This window comes from Dipodomys merriami, unplaced genomic scaffold (assembly GCF_024711535.1).
Source record: "Dipodomys merriami isolate MVZ:Mamm:240054 unplaced genomic scaffold, mDipMer1.0.p SCAF_328, whole genome shotgun sequence".
In the NCBI taxonomy this organism is placed as follows: Eukaryota; Metazoa; Chordata; class Mammalia; order Rodentia; family Heteromyidae; genus Dipodomys; species Dipodomys merriami.
Genome location: NW_027204804.1, coordinates 554,342 through 576,939, shown reverse-complemented (window position 1 = coordinate 576,939; position 22,598 = coordinate 554,342). Strand labels below are relative to the sequence as shown.

At 53.0% G+C, this 22,598-nt stretch overlaps 2 protein-coding genes across 5 annotated transcripts; one reads left to right on the top strand and one right to left on the bottom strand.

The window, feature by feature from the left end:
- The first annotated feature begins 1,303 nt into the window (after nt 1–1,303).
- Nucleotides 1,304–9,226, top strand: LOC138841729 (fertilization-influencing membrane protein-like). Its single transcript, XM_070042562.1, has 5 exons — nt 1,304–1,368; nt 1,547–1,705; nt 1,794–1,881; nt 1,977–2,298; nt 8,759–9,226. Exons 1-4 carry the CDS (start codon nt 1,305–1,307, stop codon nt 1,996–1,998), a joined length of 333 nt encoding a protein of 110 aa, XP_069898663.1. The 5' UTR covers nt 1,304; the 3' UTR covers nt 1,999–2,298; nt 8,759–9,226.
- Nucleotides 2,211–22,125, bottom strand: LOC138841728 (ceramide synthase). Of its 4 annotated transcripts, none has more exons than XM_070042559.1 (9): nt 21,916–22,125; nt 19,906–20,027; nt 16,927–17,040; nt 14,188–14,342; nt 13,465–13,595; nt 8,735–8,818; nt 3,932–4,166; nt 3,481–3,576; nt 2,211–3,333 (listed from the first exon to the last, which is right to left on the bottom strand). In XM_070042559.1, exons 5-9 carry the CDS (start codon nt 13,587–13,589, stop codon nt 3,046–3,048), a joined length of 828 nt encoding a protein of 275 aa, XP_069898660.1. In that variant the 5' UTR covers nt 13,590–13,595; nt 14,188–14,342; nt 16,927–17,040; nt 19,906–20,027; nt 21,916–22,125; the 3' UTR covers nt 2,211–3,045. The 4 variants fall into 4 exon arrangements, with proteins under 4 accessions (XP_069898660.1, XP_069898661.1, XP_069898659.1 ...); XM_070042560.1 differs by having other exon boundaries at nt 19,916–20,027; XM_070042558.1 differs by lacking the exon at nt 19,906–20,027.
- Between the last annotated feature and the right edge of the window lie 473 nt (nt 22,126–22,598).

The following is a 22,598-nucleotide window of genomic DNA, read 5'->3' as shown; positions in this document are numbered from 1 at the left end:
GTAAGAGCACCAGCCTTAAACAAAAAAAAGCTAGACAAGAATGTGAGGATTTGAGTTAAAGACCCAGTACTGGCTGGGTGCTGGTGGCTCACGCCTGTCATCCTAGCTACTCAGGAGGCTGAGGATTGAGGTTTGAAGCCAGCTGAGGCAGAAAAGACTCCATGAGACTCTTATCTCCAATTCACCACACAAAAACCAGAAGTGGTGCTGTAGCTTAAGTGGTAGAGGGCTAGCTTGAGGACAAAGAGGCTCAGGGACAGCGCCCAGGTCCTGAGTTCAAGCCCCTCAATCAACCAAAAAAAGACCCAGGACTGACACAAAACAAAAAGAAAAAAGCCCATATATTCTAGAGCAAAATGAGCATTAGTCACTCACCCTGAAGTGATTTCGTATTTTATGTCCAGCCACGACCATGCCAACAAACACACAAGTCTACTAGCAAAGAGCAAAGCTTTGAACCTGTGTTTTATAACAACCTCCTTTTATCATCCTGCCCCGCCCCCATCCTGTCCTGGGGCTTGAACTCAGGGACTGGGCACTGTCCCTGAGCCTCTTTGTGCTCAAGGCTAGCACTCTACCACTTGAGCTACAGCACCATGTCTGTTTTCTTCTGAGTAGTTTATTGGAGCTAAGACTCTCACAAACTTTCCTGCCCAGGCTGGCTTTGGAACATGATCCTCAGATCTCAGCCTCCTCAGTAGCTAGGATTATAAGCATGAGCTACAGGCAACACTGACTGTATTTTAGTGTATATGTGTGTGTGTGTGCCAATCATGGGGCTTACACTCAGGGCCTGGGCACAGCCCCCTAAGCTTTTTCTCTCAAGGCTGGTGCTTTACCACTTGAGCCATAGCTCTACTTCCAGCTTTTTGATAGTTAATTGGAGCTAGGAATCTCATGAACTTTCTTGCCTGGGCCAAGTTCAAACTGTGATCCTTAGGTCTCAGCCTCTTGAGTAGCCAGGATTACAGGCATGAGCACCAGCCTCACACAATATAGTATTTTATTTTACTTTTGGTGGTTTTTTTTGGTGGTGGTGGTGCATGGAATGGAACCCAGGGCCTTGCACATCCTAGGCAAGAGCTCCCCCACTCAGCAGCCCCCCAGCCCCTCCTCCCACAGCCACTAGCACTCTCTCATCACCAGTGAAGGTACAGGGTGGTCCCTGTCTCTCCTAGTTCACGTGCTTGGGGAAGCAGTCACAACTTCTAGCACCTTCTTCCCTTGAGCGGGAGGGAACCATCAGAATGGCTCTGGACTATGATGTCATAGAGTCTCAACCCAGAACAAGAGTGGAGGGGATCATGAGGCTGTGGCAATGGGTGTCCTTGTGGGTGTGGCTGGCAGGGCTGGGCGCCATAGACACAGGTGGGAAGCCAGCTGAAGGATACTAGGAAGAAGGTGTTGGGGGGGGCATTGAGGGGCAATCACCTCTAGGGACTTCCTCCTTTCCCTCCACCCTCCTCGCTAGACCTCCCCAACCCCAGCTGTCCTGTTGGCCTGGGGACAGGGTCTTCAGGGTCACAAACTTTACTCTGGGTCCTAGCACCCAGCCGGAAGAGGAGCGGCCCTTTAGCCCTGGAAGCTGACTCTCCCATCTTCGTAGACAGAGTTGATTTCTTTGATTATCCAGACTCCGACCAAGCCAGCCTTCTGGCTGTGGCCCAGATTATCGGAGAGAAACCTGTCATCTTTGTTAAGACAGGTATGAACCAGTTGAAGGATGCACCCCTCCCTCCTGGCGGGGGAGGGCTGGAGGAGAGCAGCTCTTTGAACCCCCGCTTGTCTGGCAGATTCCGACCCTGGCCTCTTCCATCATATCCTGGTGACCGTCCTGGTGGTGGCTTTCTTGTTTCTCCTTTTCCAGTTCTGCACCCACATGTGAGGCGCCCCTGTGGCCCTGGCCCTCCCCCCCACAACCTTCCCCCCACCCCGTGTGTCACCCACCCCTGTGACTCCCCCCCATTCTCCCACAGGAGTTTTGAGAAAGGGGCTTAGGATTGGGAGAGGATCTCTGCGCCGATGCACTGGGCTTTCTGGGATCCAGCTTCCCTGGCTGATTCAATAAAGGTCTTAGCATTCACCTCTTCCTCCTAGTAACAGACTGGCTGGGATAGGAGGGTCCTGGGGAGGGGGAGGGTCGCCCCCCCTTTCCATTCCCGCCCCCCATCCCTTCCCAGCCCCTAAAAACCAGGACTGGAACACCTTGGTGGCGTTCACGCAGATCGTCTTTATTAGCGGTCTGTAAAGTACCTCCCAGGCCCCCCCGGAACCCCAGACTGGAGGAAGCCTTAAGAGGTCGGTAGCACCAGGGACAAAGCCAGGGCCCCGAGGGTGAGGTGCGTGCGCAGCCTGGTGGGAGGGGGGAGGCGGGGCACCCCTCACCTGCCCCTGGGGGGTGGGGTGGGTGCTCAGCACTGGGAAGGCCAGGGGGGGCGGGGCAGCAGCCACATCCCCGCCCCCCAACCCCTACAGATTACTGTGATACGGGCGAATAAATAAAATAAATAAGATTCCTCAGGCTGGCCTCTCCAGAGAGAAGCCATGGGGGGGGACAATTGCCCTAACACAGCCCATGGGGCGGGGGGGGGGGGAGGGGATAAGTTGGGGTTTCCTCTCTTCCCAGATGGATGGGGATAGCGAGAGGTTGAGGGGGCTTGTAGCAGAGTGGCCCACACCCCTGTCTTTTTTTTTGACTCCTGGTCCCCGTGAGTCCCTGTCCTCTCCCTCGGGACGCTCCAGCCTCAGGGAGCATGTACAGGGGGTGCAGGAGGAGGGCTCTGAGCATCACCCCCCTCCCTGGCTTGGAGCATTGTGGGGGAGACAGGTTCCCCCACTCTCCCTGCCTTCGGTCACCGGTTCTCAGCCCCTGAGGGTAGGTGACCCCCCTCCCCTTTTCGGAGTCTGCCTGATCAGCCTTGGGGTGGTCAAGGCGAGAGGCCCTGACCCCCACCCCAGCCCACCCTGGTCAGTCCCACAGCCCTCTCTCTCTCTCTCTTTCTCTCTCTCGTGGGGGCGTGGCGTGGAGGGCGCCCAGCCTCCCCCTCAGTCCTGGGTCTGACAGGGCGAGGGTGGTGGGGAGCCTCGGGGTCGGAAGAGGCGGCAGGCCCCGCGGCAGATGAGGAAGAACCAGTAGAGCTGGGGAGCGAGGAGCAGAGCAGCGCCCAGGTTGACGTGCGCCGGCAGGGCGAGCGGCACGGCCAGCAGGGGCAGGCCGGCGTGGCGCCCGTAGGCCCAGTACAGGTAAGGGAAGAGCAGCACCCGGCAGCACAGGAAGCTGAGCAGCATGAAGGCCCCGTTGACTTTGTGCAGCAGTGTGTGCTGCTGCTTGTACTACAGATGGAACAGACAGACAGTGGGGTGGGAGGGTGGGGTGGGCCCATCTGCCCCCCTCCCCCCTTCCATGCCTGTGTTCTCCCCCCCCATCTCCGCCCCTCCCCTCACCCCTCCAAGCTCTGGTCTCCTAAGGTATCCACTCACCTGGATAAGGATCTTGCCAAGACAGACAAAGGGGGTGCTGACCTCTGCCATCAACATGCAGCCCAGAAAGAAATCTCCTTTGCCTTGTCTCCACACCTTAGCAGGAAGAAGATGGTGAAGGTGATCCTTGCGTGCATTTTTCCCCCCACCCCTCCGTTTTTCTTTTTTGGCCAGTCCTGGGGCTTGAACTCAGGGCCTGAGCTTCATTTACTCAAGGCCAGCACTCTGCCACTTGATCCACAGCACCACTTCCAGGAATCGAACCCGGGGCTTCATGCGTGCTAGGCAAGCAACTCTACCACTAAGCCCCCTTCCCAGCCTCCCTTCTGACACTGCGCCCAGCTGGTACCCAGGACCCCCACCACCGACCCCTTCCCCAGCTGCTGGCTGGGCAGCGATGGGGCACCAGCTCTCTGCCACTCAGTGCTGGGAGGACTTGAGGAGGACTCACCACAGACAGCGGGAAGCACACCAGCACCATGGCGGCGTGGTGGAGCACCATGAGGAACTCCTTGTGCAGGTAGCCCCGCACCACCGCCCAGGTGCTGCCGGGAGCTCGGGTCGCCCCATCATCCCCTCCGTGCCCTTTGACCTGGTGCTTGTGCCAGTGGCACAGGAACATGGCGTAGATGTCGTAGATGAAATAGGGCACAGCAAACTGCGTGTAGGCAGAGGAGAGCCAGTGCCTGTTGGGCAGAAAGAGAGATGGAGCCCGGTGCTGATGGCTCCCGCCTGTCATCCTAGCTACTCAGGAGGCTGGGATCTGAGGATCTCAGTTCGAAGCCAGCCTTTGCGGGAAAGTCCCTGTGAGACGCTTAGCTCCAATTCACCAGTCAAACACTAGAAATGGTGCCGTGGCTCAACGTGGTAGTGTTTTTTGCCTTGAGTGAAAAAGCGCAGGGACAGCCCTCAAGCTGAGAGAGAGGGAGAGAGAGAGGGAGAGAGAGAGAGAGAGAGAGAGAGAGAGAGATCACAGCAGAGAGGAAGCAGGCAACTCTCAAGTGAGCAGCTTTAACCACATGAGCAAGATCTCAAGGGATCACCCTGCAGAACTCCGAGACAGAAGCAAGTCTCAAGTTACAGATGCTGGAACTGAAGGGAGGAAGAGAGAGACCTGTCCAAGGTCGCACAGTCACAAAGCCAGAGAGCGGTAAGGCTGGGCCTCAAGCCAGCTAGACCCCTCAGAACCCACCTCTCCCTCTTTCTGTCCCCAATCTGTCTTTCTGTAATAATTGGGGGGGGGAGGCTGGAGGGAGAGACCACAGAATACAGAATACCTATAGGTCAAAAAGCAGAGACTGAACCCAGCTTACGGCAGAGAGAAACTCGAGGTTACAGCACACAGCAGTGGAAAAAGCCCAACATGGAGTCTCTGCCTGCCCTATCCAAGCACCGACATTAATATCCAAATCTTCAGCCAGGCACTGGTGGGCTCAAGCCTGTCATCCTGGCTATTCTGAGTCTGAGAGCCAGAGGCTTGCAATTCCTGGTCAGCCTGGGCAGGAAATCAGTTGTGGACTCTTAGCTCCAAAGTAACCAGTAAGATGCAGGACTGGAGGTATGGCTCAAGTGATAGAGTGCCAGCTGAGCAAGCAAGCTGATCAAGTGTGAGTCCTTGAGTTCAAGTTTGAAAAAAAGAAAAGAAAAGAAACAACAAACTTCTCATGGTTTGGTCCTCATCAAACCTCATGAAAGTGAGGTGTGGTTTTGATCCCCATGGAAACTGAGTCTTGGAGAGGTTAGCCAATATGGCCAAGGAATAACCAATGGGTCCTCATTCTCAATCCCATTGTCCCTAGAAGGTTTAAGAGATGGGCCCACTGTGGGTGGGCTCATACCAATAATCCCAGCTACTTGAGAGGCAGAGATTGGGAGGTCCATGGTTTGAGGCCAACCAGGATAAAAGTTAGTGAGATTCCATCTCAACAAATAAGCCAAATGTAATGGGATTAGGGCCCGAGGGCACACATTCACAATCCCAGTTACATGGGAGGTATAGGTGGGAGGATTTCTGTCCAGGTTGGCTCTGACCAGCACAAAACCCGATCTAAAATATTGAAAGCAAAAGGGCCGGCAGAATGGCTCAAGTGGTAGAGCACCTTCTTAGCAAGCATGAGGCCCTGAGATAGTGTGCCTGTCTGCATGCATTCCTCAGCACCACATAAGCAGAAAAAGCCAGAAGTGGCGCTGTGGCTCAAGTGGTAGAGCGCTAGTCTTGAGCTGAAGAGCTGAGGGACAGCGCCCAGACCCAGAGTTCAAGCCCCATGACCAACCAAAAAAAAAAATTTTTGTTTTGAGAGCCATCAGAGCCAGACCTAATTGGCAAAACAGAGGTGCTGCCCCCCCATCTCCTGTTTCTTCAGGTTCGGCCAAGCATGAAGGAGAAAATGCTGAGCAAAAAGCTGCTGAGAACGGAGAAAGGTCCATGGACTTTGTGAGTAAACAAAAAAGCACATGAATATGCAGCATTGCATTTTCCCTCCTGAGTCAGCACCTCCGCACTTTCCCTGAAACACTGTGGTCTTGAAACAGGGCAGGGGGAGGGCTGGGAGGTCAGGTGTGGGAGCGCAGAGCTGGTGGTTCCCGCCTGCAATCCCAGCAACTCAGGAGGCTGAGATCTAAGGATCCATGTTTGAAGTCAGCTGGGGCAGATAAATCTGAGAGACCCTGAATCTCTAATTAACCACCAAAACAACAACAACAACAACAAAACAGAAATGGAGCCATGGCTCAAGTGGTAAAGCACTAGCCTTGAGCAAAAATGCTAAGGGAAGCCGGGTGCCAGGGGTTCATGCTTCTAATCTTAGCTACTCAAGAGGCTGAGATCTGAGGATTCCAGTTCAAAACCAACCAGTGCAGGAAAGTCTGTGAGGCTCTCATCTCCAATTAACCACCAGAAAACCAGAAGTGGTGCTGTGGCTCAAGTGGTAGAGCACTACTAGCCTTGAGCTGAAGAGCTGAGGGACAGCGCCCAGGCCCAGAGTTCAAGCCCCACAACCGCCAAAAAAAAAAAAAAAGGCTAAGGGATAGTGTCCAAACCCTGAGTTCAAGCCTCAGTACCAACACACACACACACACACACACACACACACACACACACACACACACACACACACACACACGAGGTGGAACCTGCCTTGGATATTGGAGGAAGAAAGTAAAGTCAGCCACACTGTCAGGAAACAGCTAAGGCCTCATGTGAGCAGCTGCTGAGGCGAGGTGGGAAATCTGGGGCTTGAGGACAGGGCAGGGTGTGGCGAGCAGGCTGGCTGGCAAAAGCCAAGAGACCTCCTCTCTATTGAATTTCCAGGAACCCATGGTTGCAGTGGCCTGGGGCATATTCTATGGGGGAGCTGGCAGGGGACAGGCAGCTGGTTAGAGGGGGGAAATGTCAGCAATAAGCCAGGCACCGGTAGCTCATGTCTGTCATCCTAGCTATTCAGGAGGCTAAGATCTGAGGATCATGGTTCAAAGCCAGCCTGGGCAGGAAAGTCCATGAGACTCTTCTCTCCAATGAACCACCAGAAAACCGGAAGTGGTGCGGTGGCTCAAGGGATAGAGCATTTGCATGGAGCTGAAATGCTTGGAGACAGAGCCCAGAGTTCAAACCCCATGACCCAAAAACAAAACAAAATAAAGCTGGCAACAATACTCTAGAAAGGAAATGAAAAAGTTATAAGCAGGGTAGAGACTTAGAGAGCCAGCCAGCAGACAGGATGGAAGGAGCCCCCTAAGATCCTGGATTGTGAGGGACAATCAGAAAAGGTCCCAAGCCCTGGGCTACCACAAGAAGTATTCTGTCCCAGCCTCACCCTGTCAGCAATTAGGTGCTCAGAAGCCAGAGCAGCTGTTGCTCTGGGATTAACCCTGATCCTCCCACCTACCTGAGGATTAAAGGTGGGGGGGGGACAAGAACAGACTTGGAGTGAGGAGTAGGGGCAAGAGCGAGAAGGTGACCTCTGGGTAAGAAGAAGGCGATGCCTGGAAGCCCAAGCTCATCGTGGACCTGGTGGTGGGAAAGGGTTGGGGGAGAAGTCAAGTAGCTGGTGTCTGGTGGGCTCACACCTGTCATCCTGTCTATACTCAGGAGGCTGAGATCTGAAGATCCTGGTGTAAAACCAGCATGGGCAGGAAAGTCTGTGGAACTTTTTATCCCTAGTGAAACCACCAAAAAGCTGGCAGTGGAACTGTGGCTCGAGCGAGAGCAAGGGGTGGGGGGGCTCAGGCTCTGAGTTCAAGTCCCTGTAGTGGCACAAAAAGTAAATATGAAATAGAAGCAGCCAAGTACTCGGGGCCAGGTCTGAAGAAGAGTTAAGCATCTTTATGGAGGAGCAAAGAGCCAATATTCCAGGCATCAGCTCATTTGCTCCTTACATCAGTCTTTCCAGGCAGCCCTGCCTCATTTCACAAATGGAGGGAATTTATTATCTACAGAAAAACTGGAGCCAATAGAAAAAAAAGGTGGGGGGGCACCTGGGTTACCCTGGCCATATTTTCTGGGTCTCAAAAGACACTGGAGAAGAAGCAGCAGCGTTGAAAGCTGAGCTGACATCCTGGGCAGAGACACAAGCATCTCTTAGCAGCCTGTGGCCTGTTAGAGCTGGTCAGCACCATGGACAGGGCCCATCTCCTCCTCCTCCTCCTCCTCCTCCTCCTCCTCCTCCTCCTCCTCCTCCTCCTGCTCCACCTCTCAGGCCTGGGCCATTTTGGCAAGGATTAGGCACTGCAGCAACTGCCTTTGCCAACTTTTGGCCTCTTTACCCTCCTCCCTCCCCCACTGCCTGACCCTTAGTGGATTTGTGTCATCTCTCTCCTCCCCTCTGCATGGAGCTGGGCTGGGCATCTGGATTCTGGGAGGTGCTGGTGGGTGAGCCAAGAGAAGAGGGGACACCCCCCCCAACTAGGGTGCTGGTTAAGAAATGGGGTCCGAGAAGTGGGAGAGCAGGAGGAGGCTGGGGAAGAGGTGACATTCAGAAGCCACTACAAGAGGTCTGGGAAGTCAACCAGGAGCTACTTTAAGGATTCTCTTTGATTCCGCCCCTCCCCTCTCCCCCCCCCCCCCCACTCAATCCTGCTCCCCCTGGTTCTGACCTTTAAGAACCGGATGGGATAAATTTATCTCTGGGTGTTGAGTTGCAGTGGTTGTAAGAACTTGCTCAGACCCAAGCGAAGGGCTTAAGGGACCACTGACAGTTCCCTGAAGATCTGGGGTATGCCAGGGGCCATGAGCAGAGGCGGGGTGCATGGCACTTACTGGTCATCAATGATGTGTTTGCAGGAGGTGGACACGATGTACCCAGCTGTGGAGGCCATGATCGCTTGGACAGAGGACACCAGCCTAGAGAGACAAGAGAAAAGAGGGACAGAAGGCACAAGAGTATAAGGCCTGGCTTTCTCTGCTGCTCTGGAAACCTGGTCCACTTCTCAGCACCATTCCTAGCTCACCCTCCTCCCGGGGGCCTGGCTCCACCACCACCATCACCATTGTCACCACACCACTACCTCATCCACCCCAGCCCTCCAACTCAGTTTGAGGACACTGGGTGGCCTTCCTCCCAGGACATGAAGGAGGTCATCCTGAGGTGAGAGTCCAGGGAACAGCGGCAAAGAGCCAGGCCTCTCCCTGGAGAAGGACGGAGGGGACATCTCAGAGGGCAGAGAGATCCCTGAGCAGCTCCTGGACCACTGGGTCACCCGGTCTCCATGGTGATTGCTACCCTGGCCCCTGGCCCCACAGTGACCCCAAGTTTCTCTCAAGCTCCCCTCCCTCTCTGATGCTGGCCCCTGGTCCTGTATTGGTTGGGGACAAGTTCCACCATCTATTGCTCTGTGCCTTGTAACCCCCATGACCCCCTCCAGCCCCGGCCCCTGCAATCCATGGGGCTCACTACCCCCCACCATATCTTATAAGAATGTTTGTCATCCCATGCTGGCCTGCTTTAGTGGATGTTGGGGTGAGCAGGAGGGGGAAGAGAAAGAACAGTAGTCGGTAGTAGTGGAAGCAGGCAAGCTGGTTGGCAGTGAGATTTTCCTAGGAAAGGCCCCGGGAGGGGGTGGGGGGAGAAGGAAGCAGGAGATAAAGCCCTTGGACATTCATGGGGGTTTCCTAGTCCACCCCTGGGGCCAAGGGTGCTCAGAGATCCCCACAAAGCCTGGCCAGACAAGGAGAGGGGCTGCGCTGAGGGAAGGGAGATGCGGGTTACCTGGCGGAGACGATGACGGCGTCGGGCTCCTCCCAGCGCAGCTGGGGCAGCCGCTGGAGAGTGTTCTTGGAGAGGAGAAAGAGTCCGGGGAACACCACCCCCCCAGCCACCATCGGGGCCAGCATGGTGGCTCAGGACTCCCACAGGCAGGGAGAGGAAGCCGGATGGAGAGGAGACCAGGGCCACGGAGCTGAAGGCGGTTGGGAGGTTGAAGAAAGGACTCCAAGCCAGAGAGAGAAAGGAAGAGCAGAAGGGGCACAAAGGGGACAGGGCGGGGACCGCAGGGGGACGAGAGAGCCGGACCAGGAGCCGGGAAAAGAGCTACTTGGATGAGACTAGGAAGGAGAGGACTGGCCAGGTCAGGAGCTGGAGGCTGGAATGGGGGGTGCGGAGGGGGGGGAGCAGGAGAAAGCGGGTGAGAGGCGACCAGGAGAGGACTTGGGGAGAGGACCGAAAGGGAGGGGGGACAGCAGGAGGATGCAGCTGGGGGAGGGGCGGGGAGGGGAGGGAGGGCGGCAGCACAGCAGGTGGGGGGGCTTACGTGGAGAGGCTGAGAGGGCTCCGAGGAGGCGGGGTGGTGGTGGGGGGGGGACGATGGTGCCAGCCCTGAAGGGAGGGAGGGAGAGGACGGAGCCAGAGGAGCGGCTGGGCGGCGAGTGGTCAGCGGTCAGCTCTGCCCTGCCGCCGCCGCCACCGCCTTCTCCCGCTGCCCAGCGTGGACGCTGCACATGGCATCCTGGCGCGCTGGTGCCCAGCCCCCTGCCCCCTGCAGGGGGAGGGGGAGGGGGAGGCGGCCAGCTTGGGGGGGGGGAGGGAGGGGAAGGGGGGAGGTAAGGATGGCACCGACCGGACACACGGAGGAACTGGACCTGCAGCGGGCTTCTCCCAAGCAGCTCTGAGCACAGCAGCGGCTGCGACAGACAGAGATGGGTGGTGGTGTGGGGGGGGGGAGCACAGAAAGAGGGAGGGGGAGGCCCTTAAAGAGACAGCAGCTGCAGCACCAGGGGGTTGCTGGAGACAAGGGGGAGGGGGAAAGGCGCTTCTCTTGGGAAAGAAGGTGACCCCTGGGGATCGCCACACCAGCCGGGAGGAAGAGACTCTGTATCCCCCAGATGGGCCTGACGGGAGAAATGCCTGGCGTTTTCCTTTTCTGACAAGGCCACCCAGCTGACCAAGGCAACCCAGGAGGGTGTGAGATGCCCAGCCTGGCATCACAGCTCAGGGCCCCCCGCCACCCCAGCCACCGGGGCTCCCTGGGAAAAGCAGCTTCCTTCCGGAAGAAGCACACACCTGCTGCCCCCACCACCACCACCAAGGAAGCCTTGGAGAGAAAGGACCCCCAAGACCCAAACACCTCACGCCTGGTGTCCCTCAACACCTGGACCCCTCTTCACCACTATTCATACCCTGCCCCGACCCAGTGAGAGAGGGGGGAAACTGATGCGCCCCAGACTTTGCTTCCATAGTGCCCAGGTCCTCGCTTTACAGCCCCAGGCAGCGGGGCCTGTCCATTTGTGACCATCAGGAAAGGGTTCTGAGCCACGGGTGACAATATTCTCCTGGGTCACAAAGTTAATATAAGGCAGCATCCGTCAGGCACCAGAGAGGTAATGAAGGGGCTTGAAAAAAGTATAAAATACAGCCCCCAGCCGGGCACCAGCTGCTCACGCCTATCATCCTAGCTACTCAGGAGGCTGAGATCTGAGGATCGAGGTTCAAAGCCAACCTGGGGAGAAAAGTCTGTGAGACTCTTATCTCCTATAAACCACTAGAAAACCGGAAGTGGTGCTGTGGCTCAAGCAGTAGAGCGCCTTGAGCTGAAGAATGCAAGGGATAGCACCCAGGCCCAGAGTTCAAGTCCCACAACCACCACCACCAACAATAAAAAATATAGCCTCCAGTGAAAACCCACCTGGAGCCTGAGTAGGCCTCTCCTGGGCTGTTGGCCTTTCTCAGCTTTCTGAAATGCCTACCACTTTCTCTCCCTTTCATTGTGCTCTTGGCTCCCTCCTCCTCCTTTCTTCTTTTCTTCCTCTTCTTCTTCTTCTTCTTCTTCTTCTTCTTCTTCTTCTTCTTCTTCTTCTTCTTCTTCTTCTTTCTTCTTCTTCTTTCTTCTTCTTCTTTCTTCTTCTTCTTTCTTCTTCTTCTTCTTCTTCTTCTTCTTCTTCTTCTTCTTCTTCTTCTTCTTCTTCCTTCTTCTTCCTTCTTCTTTCTTCTTCTTCTTCTTCTTCTTCTTCTTCTTCTTCTTCTTCTTCTTCTTCTTCTTCTTCCTTCCTCCTTTCCTTCTTTCCTCCTTTCCTTCCTTCCTTCCTTCTTTCTTTCCTTCTTTCTTTCCTTCTTTCTCTCTCTCTCTCTCTTTCTTTCTTTCTTTCTTTCTTTCTTTCTTTCTTTCTTTCTTTTTCTTCTTTTCTTCTCCATCAGTTGTGGGGCTTGAACTCAGGGCCTGGACACTGTCCCTGAGCCTCTTTATGCTCAAGGCTAATGCTCTACCACTTCCTGTTTTTGAGTGGTTAATTGGAGATAAAAGGTTCGTGGGGATTTTTCTGCCTGAGCTGGTTTCGAACCATGATCCTTGGATCTCAGCCTCTTGAGTAGCTAGGATGACAGGTGTGAGCCACCAGTGCCCAGCTCCTGACTCTTTTTCCTCTGCCATGTCACATAACAGCCTTGTTTCTCAGGGAGAAAAAAGGAGTTGTCTTATTCAGTCCCCTCATTCACCCATACAGAAACTGAGGCCAGTGTTACACCAAAGGTCAGTAGCCTGGCTCAGCTCTGAGATGGTACTTCTCACTGTTTCCATGGCCTCCCTGGACCTCTATCTGTGTGTCCTGATCCCCTTCTGGCCCTGAAATTTCCCCCTCTAAAACCAACTCTGCCATTGGCCTTTCCAGACTAAAGCCCACTCATTCTCTGGCCTCTCTTACAGGCCAACAGCCGTGATTTGCAGTTTCATGCTGCCCTCTGGTGGCAAGATATAGGAAAGACCGGAGTAGAACCAGACAGAAATAACACAGACCTGACTTCCCTAACCTCAGGGCTGAAGGAAAAGAGACCCCCCAACCTAAGTTTTACTATATTCTGGGCACAGAAAGGATTTATATATCCTTGAATCTCCTCAGGTGAGGGAGAAAAATTAACAAGTTTAGGAAACAAAAACTTGGTGAGATATGTTGGTTAAAGTGAGATTTCAAACCCATGTTTGCTTGGTGGTTGATTGGAGATGAGTCTCACTGACTTCCTGCCTGGACTGGCTTTGAACTGTGATCCTTAGAGCTCAGCCTCCTGAGTAGCTAAGATTACAGGCAGGAGCCACCAGCACCCCGCTCTTTGCAAGAATTTTCAATCCCTTAGAGACTTTCACTCACATTACCTTCACATCACATGTCCTTTAAGAAGCTTGTGTTATTTTTAAACTCCTTTCCATAGGAGAGGTCTAGATTTCCAAGTTAAAGTGTGATTGTTTTAAGATTTGACTCTTTTTTTGCCAGTCCTGGAGCTTGAACTCTGGGCCTGGACACTGTCCCTGAGCTTCTTTTGCTCAAGGCTAGCACTCTATCACTTGAGCCATAGAGCCATGTCTGGCTTTTTCTGTGTATATGGTACTGAGGAATTGAACCCAGGGCTTCATGCATGCAAGATAAGTACTCTACCACTAAGCCATAGTCCCAGCCAAGATCTGACTCTCAAACTTACCGTACCCCCGGGCCCAACACAGTGTCTACTACCAGCTCCCCCTGTAATGAGATTCCCCCAGGAAGATATCCTCACTCTATCTACTTACTTGGATGCCACCAAAACAGCCTCTCGTGTCTCCATCTGCAGGCTAGTGTGGTTCTGTAGGCCCCAGCGGATGGTTGCAAAACACAGTGGGAAGAAGATGCAACCTAGTACAAACAGCAGGAGCATGCCTGTCTGAAGGAGAGAAAGGAAAAGACGACCATGGACACCTCAGCACAACATCCTGAACTTTTCCTTTCAGCCTCCTCCACCTCTAAAGGATATACTGGCCTATGAGACCCAATCACCTATCACTGTGAAAGGCCGGCAAAGCTGAATACAGTGACTCACACCTGTAATCCCACCTATTCAGGATGCTGAGATTCCCTGTTCAAAGCCAGCCCAGGCAGGAAAGTCTGTGAGACTCTTATCTGCTCTACTCTGTATAGGGTCAGTGTGAGAGTTAAATGGAGAGAATAAATGACTTCCCACAGTGTTCAAGCTGCTATCCTTTCAAGCATCCATAGTGTATACACACTGAGCTATCTTTTGGGAAATGCTTGCCTTTGTCCCTTCCTGCAATCAGATACTCAAGTCCCCTCTGACTATTGAAGAAACCGAGGCTCAGAGTGGTCAATGCCTTGTCCTAGGACACACAGTAAGTGGCAGAGCTGCTGGAGAGGAGACAGGAAGGAGAGGAGACAAAGCGAAGGCAAGGAGAAGGAAGGAGGAGGCACAGGGCCCCTGGGGTACCCAAGGATGGCTTTCCTGTGGACCTGTGGCTTACCCTGGAATGTAGAATTCAGAAGGGAAAAAAACTCCCCTGCCAGGAGCTGGCAAAGATGCTCAAGTTTCATTGGAATCTGGACTCTTACATTTCTTTCCTTCCCTGTCAATTTCTTCTTGTTTCAGGCAAAATAGTCCAAGATTGCACAGGCTTGTCTGCGAAATGAATGATGAAGGGGAGACCGCAGTGAATTACTGCAAGGCTTTGTTGCTTTGTAAAAGCATTGTGTGTGTGTGTGTGTGTGTGTGTGTGTGTGTGTGTGTGTGTGTGTGTGTGTGTGTGTGTGTGTGTGTGTGTGTGTGTGTGTGTGTCCTGGGGCTCGAACTTAGGGCCCTGAGTGCTGTCCTTTTGCTTTTATTTTTTCTTCACTCAAGGCTAGTGCTCTACCACTTGAGCCACAGCTCCACTGCCAGCTTTTTGCTGGTTAATTCCACAGAAGGGTCTCAGAGACTTTCCTGCCAGAACTGGTTTTGAACTGTGATTCTCAGATCTCAGCCTCCTGAGTAGCTAAGCTTACAGGTGGGAACCACTAGGGCCCAGTTAGTAAATGGCTTTGTTTTCTCTTTTTTGCCCCATTTGACCTACGCATATTTGTACACTTCCTGGGTGTCCAGTACCCATCCATACCTTTATGTACAGTAGCTCTCCCTAAGATCTTCCAGAGAGATTACCTGGGCTAACTCTGCAGACAGCTGAGGGAAGTCAAGCAAGGCCATCCAGATAGTAGCTGGGCTCTGAACCTAGTAGCCTGACCTCTAGTTTGGGCTTTTAACTTTGTCTTCCAACAGGAAGTAATTTTTAGAAGATCAAGTCATTTGCTGGTGGTACATGCCTGTAATCCTTACTATTCAGGAGGCTGAGAGTTGAGGATCCTGGTTTGAAGTCATCTCAAGCAGGAATATCTGTGAGACTCTCATCTCCAATTAACCACCAAAAAAAGCTGGAAGTGGAGCTGTGGTTCAAGTGGTAAAGAACCAGCCTTGAGTGTAAAAGCTCAGGGATAGAACCTTGAATTCAAGCCCAGGACTGGCACAGGAAAAAGACAGAGAAGGCAGGCAGGCAGGCAGGCAAGCAGGAAGGAGGGAAGGAAGGAAGGAAGGAAGGAAGGAAGGAAGGAAGGAAGGAAGGAAGGAAGGAAGGAAGAAAGGAAATAAAACACCAACATGATTTGTAAATAGACAAGCAACTAAAAATTGAGAAAATTGTGTAAAATGAAAATGAATAAGAGCTGGGCGCTGGTGGCTCCCACCTGTAATCCTAGCTACTCAGGAGGCTGAGATCTGAGGATTTCGGTTCAAAACCAGCTTGGACAGGAATGTCCAATAAACCACTCAGAAAACTAGAAGTGGTGCTGTGGCTCAAGTGGTAGAGGGCTAACCTTGAGCTGAAGAGCTGAGGGACAGCGCCCAGGCATAGAGTTCAAGCCCCACAACCAACAAAAAAAAAAAAAAAGAGAGAAAAGAAAAGAAAATAGAACAAAAATATCTATTGAAATTGTTTTAAGAAGGGGGAATGGGTTGGGGGCTAGTGGCTTATGCCTGTAATCCTCAGGCTGAGACCTGAAAACCAATGCTTGAAGCTAGCCAGCTCAGGCAGAAAAGTTTATGAGACTCTAGGCTGGGAATGTGGCCTCGTGGTAGAGTGCTTGCTTGCAAGCCTAGTGTGCATGAAGCTTGGGGTCCCTCAGTATCACATAAACAGAAAAGGCTGGAAGTGGCGCTGTGGCTCAAGTAGTAAAGTGCCAGCCTTGAGCAAAAGAAACTCAGGGACAGTGCCCAGGCCCCATGACCAACCAAAAAAACAGCTCAGAGACAGCATCCAGGCTCTAAGTTCAAATTCCTGTACTAGCACGTACATACATACATACACACACACAACACACATATGTAAAATAAAGTGACTCACTCTAATATCCAAGCAAGACAGCAGTATCCCCTACTACAGTCCTGGGAGGCTGGGCTGCCTCAGACTCAGTTAAAGAAAAGATAAGATATGCAAGATAAGATAGCAAGATAGAAAGGTGTGAAAGGGCTCTTGGCATTAAATTGGTGGAATTGGAAAGACAATTGTGTGTATGTGTGTGTGTGTGTATGTGTGTGTGTGTGTGTGTGTGTGTGTGTGTGAGAGAGAGAGAGAGAGAGAGAGAGAGAGAGAGAGAGAGAGAGAGAGAGAGAGAGAGAGAGAGTGCCCACCCATGCATGCACATGCATTTTTTGCTGAACTTGTATGCCATCCAAAATAACCACCTCCAAGCCGTGTGCTGGTGGCTTCCACCTGTAATCCCAGCCACTCAGGAGGTTGAGTTCTGAGAATCACAGTTCAAAACCACTTCGGGCAGGAAAGTCTCTGAGACCCTTCTGTCCAATTAACCAGCAAAAAGCTGGCAGTGGCGCTGTGGCTCAAGTGGCAGAGCACTAGCCTTGAGTGAAGAAGAGCGCAGGGACAACACTCAGGCCCTGAGTTCAAGCCCCAGGACCGACAAAAAATATATATAAAATAAATAAAAATACACCTGCTCCCCGCCAGTGGGAAACCCTCCACTCCCTCAGCACCCTCATCTGGTGTTCTAGAAAGTAGCTGGAGAAGACAGATCCACCACCAGCCAGTCCTGGCCTGGGAGCTCAGCCAGAAAGCACAGAGCCAGTGGTGTGGGCGGGGCCTGGTGCCTTCCCTCCCCAGCCTGGCTCACCAGGTGTCCCTGGGGACTTGCCATCAGGTGACCCTGGGCTTAGACTTTACCGGTTCCCCGTGGCTTCAGGTTCGGCTGTGCAGAGGCCGCCGTGGTGTTCATCCTCTGTACCTGGGCACTGGCTCCTCCACGCTGCTGCTGTGCAGCTCTGATAGCATCGCAGGCTGTGAATAAGTGACCAGTCAGCAGCCAAGAGCGGCTGTTCCCCACCTGATACCCACACCAGGGTCCGATTCCCCCCACACACACACCCGTGCCCCGCTGAGAGTCCTAACCAGGGCACCCAGGCATGAATTATTTAGTACTTTTTGTTTGCACCTGTCCCTGGTGAGGTACAGTTCCAAACTACTGTGGTTTGCAAAGAAAAGTGGGGGTAAACAGGTGCGAGGAGGCAGACAATTCAGGGGCTAAGGCCTTTTGTTTTCCCACGGCCTGGCTGTGTGATCTTGACCAAGTTTCAGAACCTCTCTGAGCTGCTGTCACATATTAGAAAAGCTCCATTGTTTGAGCCTGAATTTTTGAGTTCAACAACTCACTAGCCAGGAAACTTGCTCAACTCCTGTGAGCCTCCAGTTGCTATCAATGGGACAATGGTAGGAGTATGTGTGTGTGTGTGTGTGTGTGTGAGAGAGAGAGAGAGAGAGAGAGAGAGAGAGACAAACAGACACAGAGAGACAGCGAGACAGAGAAAGAGATAGAGATAGAGACAAAGACAGAGACAGAGACAGAGAGTGCTGAGGCTTGAACTCAGGGCCCCTAGCTGCTGTCCTATCATTCAAGGATGGTGCTCTACCACTTGACCCAAACCTCTACTTCTGACTTTTTTTTTTTTTTTTTTTTTTGCTGGTCATGGAGCTTGAACTCTGGGCCTGGGCACTGTTCTGAGCTCTTCAGCTCAAGGCTAGCACTTTACCACTTGAGCCATAGCACCCACTTCCAGCTTTTTCTGTGTATGTGGTACTGAGGAATCGAACCCAGGGCCTCATGCATGCAAGGCAAGCACTCTACCACTGAGCCACCTTCCCAGCCCCTCTACTTCTGACTTTTGTGTGGTTTAACTGGAGTTAAGAGTCTCATGGACTTTGCTGCCCAGGCTGCCTTCAAACGGTGACCCTCAGATCTCAGCCTTCTAAGTAGCCACTGCAGCTGGGCTAGAACTTTACAAAGTACTACTTAGTGATTCAAGAGCTCAGTAAGTCGGGCGCTGGTGGCTCATGCCTGTAATCCTAGCTACTCAGGAGGCCAGCTCGAGCAGGAAAAGTCTGTGAGACTCTTATCTCCAATAAACCACTCAGAAAACCAGAAGTGGTGCTGTGGCTCAGGTGGTAGAGCATTAACTTTGAGCTGAAGAGCTAAGGGACAGTGCCCAGGCCCAGAGTTCAAGCCCCACGACCAACAGCAACAACAATAAAAAGCTCAGTGTAAGGCACAGTTCCAATATTAGTGTACCCTTTGGGATTCATGAATGATTGTTTTTCTTCTTGTTTGTTCTCTGTGAGGCAGGGGATTGATTAATCTGGGACCTCATGCTAGGGAAGCACTCTACCACTGAGCCACACTCCCACCTCATATATATATATATTATATATATATATATATATATGTATATGTATAATTAATTTTCAGAGCCTCACTCTGTAGCCCAGGCTGGCCTCAAATTCACAATCTTCCAGCCTCAGCCTCTATGTGCTGGGATCACAGTGCTGGAGTTCTAGCCTCCAGTACAGCTTTTTTGTTTCCTCTGGGATGATGAACTACGTACAGGCCTTTCATTTTTCTTTTCTTTCTTTCTTTTTTCTTTTTTTCTGGTCAGTTATGGGTCTTGAACTCTGGGCCTGGGCACTGTCCCTCAGCTCTTCAGCTCAAGGCAAGCACTCTACCACTTGAGCCACTTCTGGTTTTCTGGTGGTTAACTGGAGATAAAGAGTCTCACAGACTTTCATGTCCAGGCTGGCTTTGAACTGTGATCCTCAGATCTCAGCCTCCTGAGTAGCTAGGGTTCCAGGCGTGAGCCACCGGCGCCCGGCTCACTTTTCGTATTATGGAAGTTGGCAAATCTTTTTCCTCATCTCTAGGTGAGTATTGTCTGATAGCTTTAGGAAGGGCTGCAGGACTACCCAGTTTTTCTTTTTTCGTCTCTCCCTCCTCTTCCTTCTCTTCCTCCTCCTCTTATTTTTCCTCTTCTTCTCTGAATCCCTGAGCCCTCCTATGTCTCCCATCCCTCACGCAGCTCACAACCCAGAGTGGCCACTCCTTTTCTCCCCATCCCAGGGGCAGTGCAAAAATGACCTATACCAGCTGACATCTCCAGTTCTGAACCTCCAGGAGAGGGAGGCCTAGTGCTTTTCAGCTCCTAGGAAGTCAGTGAGGGTCAGTCTCCCAGAGATGGTAACATGTGGGCAGAAGCAGAGCCTTGGCAAAGTGGGATGTATATACCAACCCATCCTCTTGCGTTCCTGGCAGCAAGCAGACCTGCATACTATGGGAGCCAATAGTAGGAACAGAACACCATCAGCAGAGAGTCTGACCACTGCAGCCCATGGATGTGTTTGGGGCCCCTTGCCAAGACTAATGGTTCTCTGTTGGCAGGGCTGAAGAAGGGAGAGAGGATGTATTCCCAGAAGTCTTTTCTGGGGCTAAGATGGGAATGGCCTCATTCTTAAGACTCTCAAAAAAGAAGACAAGCTGAGCACAGTGGCTCACACTTTTAATCCCAGCTACTCAGGAAGCAGAGGTTTGGGAGGCTTGAGGCTGGCAAAGGAAAAAAAAAAGGGGGGGGGGAGCTGGGAAGGTGGCTCAGTGGTAGAGCGCTTGCCTTGCATGCATGAAGCCCTGGGTTCGATTCCTCAGCACCACATAAGCAGATAAAGCTGGAAGTGGCGCTGTGGCTCAAGTGGTAGAGTGCTAGCCTTGAGCTGAAGAGCTGAGGGACAGTGCCCAGGCCCAGAGTTCAGGCCCCATGACCAACAAAAAGGAAAAAAGAAAAAAAAAAAAGAAAAAGAAAGGAAAAACAAAGTTAGAGATTTTACCTTGACTTACAAGGCAGGTATAGTAGTGTGTGGCTGTCATCCCAACTATTTGGGAAACTTGGAGGTAGGATCCAAGAAGTTTTAGGCTGGCTCTGGGCAAGAATGTGGGACCTGAAAAACAACTAGAGCAAAAAGCACTGAGGTCAAAATGGATCAAGTGATAAAACACTTGCCTAGCAAGCAGAAGCCTCGGGTTCAAATTCTAGCACCACACCCACACAGACCCAATGAGACAATCTGTCCCTGGTTTCGAATCAACAGTGGTGACATTTGGGAACAGCTAGACTCCTATTTTCTGGGTTGAAAATCCTCTCTGAAGCCAGGCTCACTCCTGTAATCCTAGCTACTCATAAGACTGAGATTTGAGGATCATGATTCATAGACTCTTATTTCTAATCAACCACCAGAAAGCTGGAAGTGGTGCTTAAGCTGTGGTTCAAGTGGTAGAGCACTAGCCTTGAGCTGAAGAGCTCAGGGACAGCGCCCAGGCCCAGAGTTCAAACCCCACCACTGACAAAAGAAAAAGAAAAAGAAAAAAATCCCCTCTGAGAAGCCAGAGGCTGCTGGCACATCTTGGCGTGGTTGACGTGGAAGGCATGATTCAGAGTCCAGGGAAACCAGGCTCTGGCAATTTCTGTAGGTGCCTTGTGGCATGAGAAAACTCGAGGGACAGCAGCAAGGTACAATGGAGTGAACATAAGGAGAGGCATCTTGGCATTGTGCTGAGGAGGAACTAACAGGAGCCTGGGTGCCCTGAGAGCCAAGGGAACAAGGACTTCTGCACTCAGAGAATCTGAATCTATTTTCCTAGGGTCCCCAAGACCAGACAGAACTGCTTAAGTGAGAGCCAGAGGCTGATGTGGAGAGTACCTTGTGATAAGGCTGAAGAGGGCTGGGACTGTGGCTCAATGGTAGAGTATTTGCTCAGCATGCATGAAGCCCTGGGTTTGATTCCTCAGTACCACATACACAGAAAAAGGAGGTGGGGCTGTGGCTCAAGTGCTAGCTTTGAGCTCAAGAGCTGAGGGACAGTGCCCAGGCCCAGGCTGAAGAGTAGGATCTATCCAGGCCTGGGGGTATGCAGCTCCATCTTGGACAGCAAGACCTACAGGGGCAGAATCAGCACCCATGGGAGGGAAGATAGAGTTTATCAGGGGAAGAAGGGGACTTGTGATGGGTCCTTTGCACTGACTTACAAACTTTCAGCTAGTCTTGTTAGGTGGAGCCCTGAAGAGCTGATTGGTCCCTAGATTTTTGTTTTTATAAATGTATTATCTGAACTCTCTCCTACAGTTTAATGCCAGAAACTGGATGGCAGAAATTTTGCCTTAAACTGTGATCTTCCCTGCACCTCTTCCAGGGTGTGTAGTGAATGAACAGATGGAAAGTAGATGGAGCTCCGGGTGGGCCAGTGAACCTAGAATGTATCCTGGAGTCAGTGGGAAGGCCTTTCTGGAGGTTGAGGAGTGGGATTAAAGTAGAAGCCAGCCTGGGCAGGAAAGTCTTGAGACTCCTGATCTCCAATGAACCACCAGGAAACTGGAAGTGGTGCGGTGTGGCTCAAAGCGGTAGAGTGTTAGCCTTGAGCAAAAGAGCTCCCGGCCAGGGCACAGGCCATGAGTTCAAGCCCTACACCAGGAAAAAAGAAAAAGAGAAGGAACACGATCTACGTGCCATGGGTGGAGGAAATCACTGTAAGTGATGGATGAGAAGACTGGGGAGGGGGAGGAGGAAAAGTAAAAATGGAGAGGTGAGGCCAAGTTGAAAAAATAAGGATAATTCCATAGAATTAAGGAATTGGCTTTGGTGTTTTGTTGTTTATAAAAATCCCTGTGAAGGAAGCCGTCCATCCTTTTGCAGATGAGGACATGGACTCAGCGAGGCTCAGTACTTGGCCCAAATCACACAGCAAGTTGGTCCTGTAGCTCGGGGGGCTCAGTCCTCTCTGGAGAGCCTCCCCCGCCCCCCCTGCCCCCCAGGACCCCCGGTGCCTCCTCTGACATCCGGCACCTGAAGAGGATGGGGATCTAGGCCGGAGATGGTGAGAATTCGCTAATCCCGGCCCGGTGGCGGCGGCGCAGCCCGGAGGATGGCGAGGAGGATGGAACTTGTGGCCGCGGATGATCGGGCGGCGGGAGAAGCCCGGCGGGAAGAGCGAGTTGGGTCCGCGCGGCCGCCGTAGCGCGGCGCCGCGGTCGCCATGGCAACGGCGGGAAGCCGCGCCGGGCTCCGGGGCGGTGCTGGGCTCGGCGGCCGATTGGACCCCGCGTGGCGCGGAAATCTGCGAACGGCCCGCGGCCCCGAGGGTGCGGCCGGCCGGCGGACGGGTGGTCGCTGGGCGTGGGGATCGTCGCGGGCGGCGGGCAGGTGCGCTTCGGGCCGACGCGGGGATCTCCCCCGAGGGAGGCGCCGCCCTCCAACCCCCGGCCCCCGAGGTCCCACCCCCTCCGCGGCCATCGCGGGGCCTCAGTTCCCCCCCTCCGAGGGAAGGGTGGCGGGGAACGGGCGCCCGGGACTGCCGGCCCCGCTCGGCCCTGAGCCCACCTCCGTCTCTCCCCCGCAGCTCCCGGACGGCAGGCGCGGCCCCGCCCCATGGACGTGAGTCCCGCCAGGCCCCCCTCCCCCGAGCCCCGCGCTGGCCTCACTGTCCGCACTGGGGAATGGGGGGGGGGCTGGGGAGGGTGAGGAGGGGG

Coding starts and splice junctions, on each gene's coding strand:
- LOC138841729 (XM_070042562.1), top strand. CDS start 1,305: ATGAGGCTGTGGCAATGGGTGTCCTTGTGGGTGTGGCTGGCAGGGCTG. Junction 1,706..1,793: donor TGTCATCTTTGTTAAGACAG/GTATGAACCAGT, acceptor CTTGTCTGGCAG/ATTCCGACCCTGGCCTCTTC. Junction 1,882..1,976: donor TTCCAGTTCTGCACCCACAT/GTGAGGCGCCCC, acceptor ATTCTCCCACAG/GAGTTTTGAGAAAGGGGCTT.
- LOC138841728 (XM_070042559.1), bottom strand. CDS start 13,589: ATGCTCCTGCTGTTTGTACTAGGTTGCATCTTCTTCCCACTGTGTTTT. Junction 4,167..8,734: donor AAACACATCATTGATGACCA/GTAAGTGCCATG, acceptor TCTGCCCAACAG/GCACTGGCTCTCCTCTGCCT. Junction 3,577..3,931: donor TGTGCTTCCCGCTGTCTGTG/GTGAGTCCTCCT, acceptor CTTCCTGCTAAG/GTGTGGAGACAAGGCAAAGG.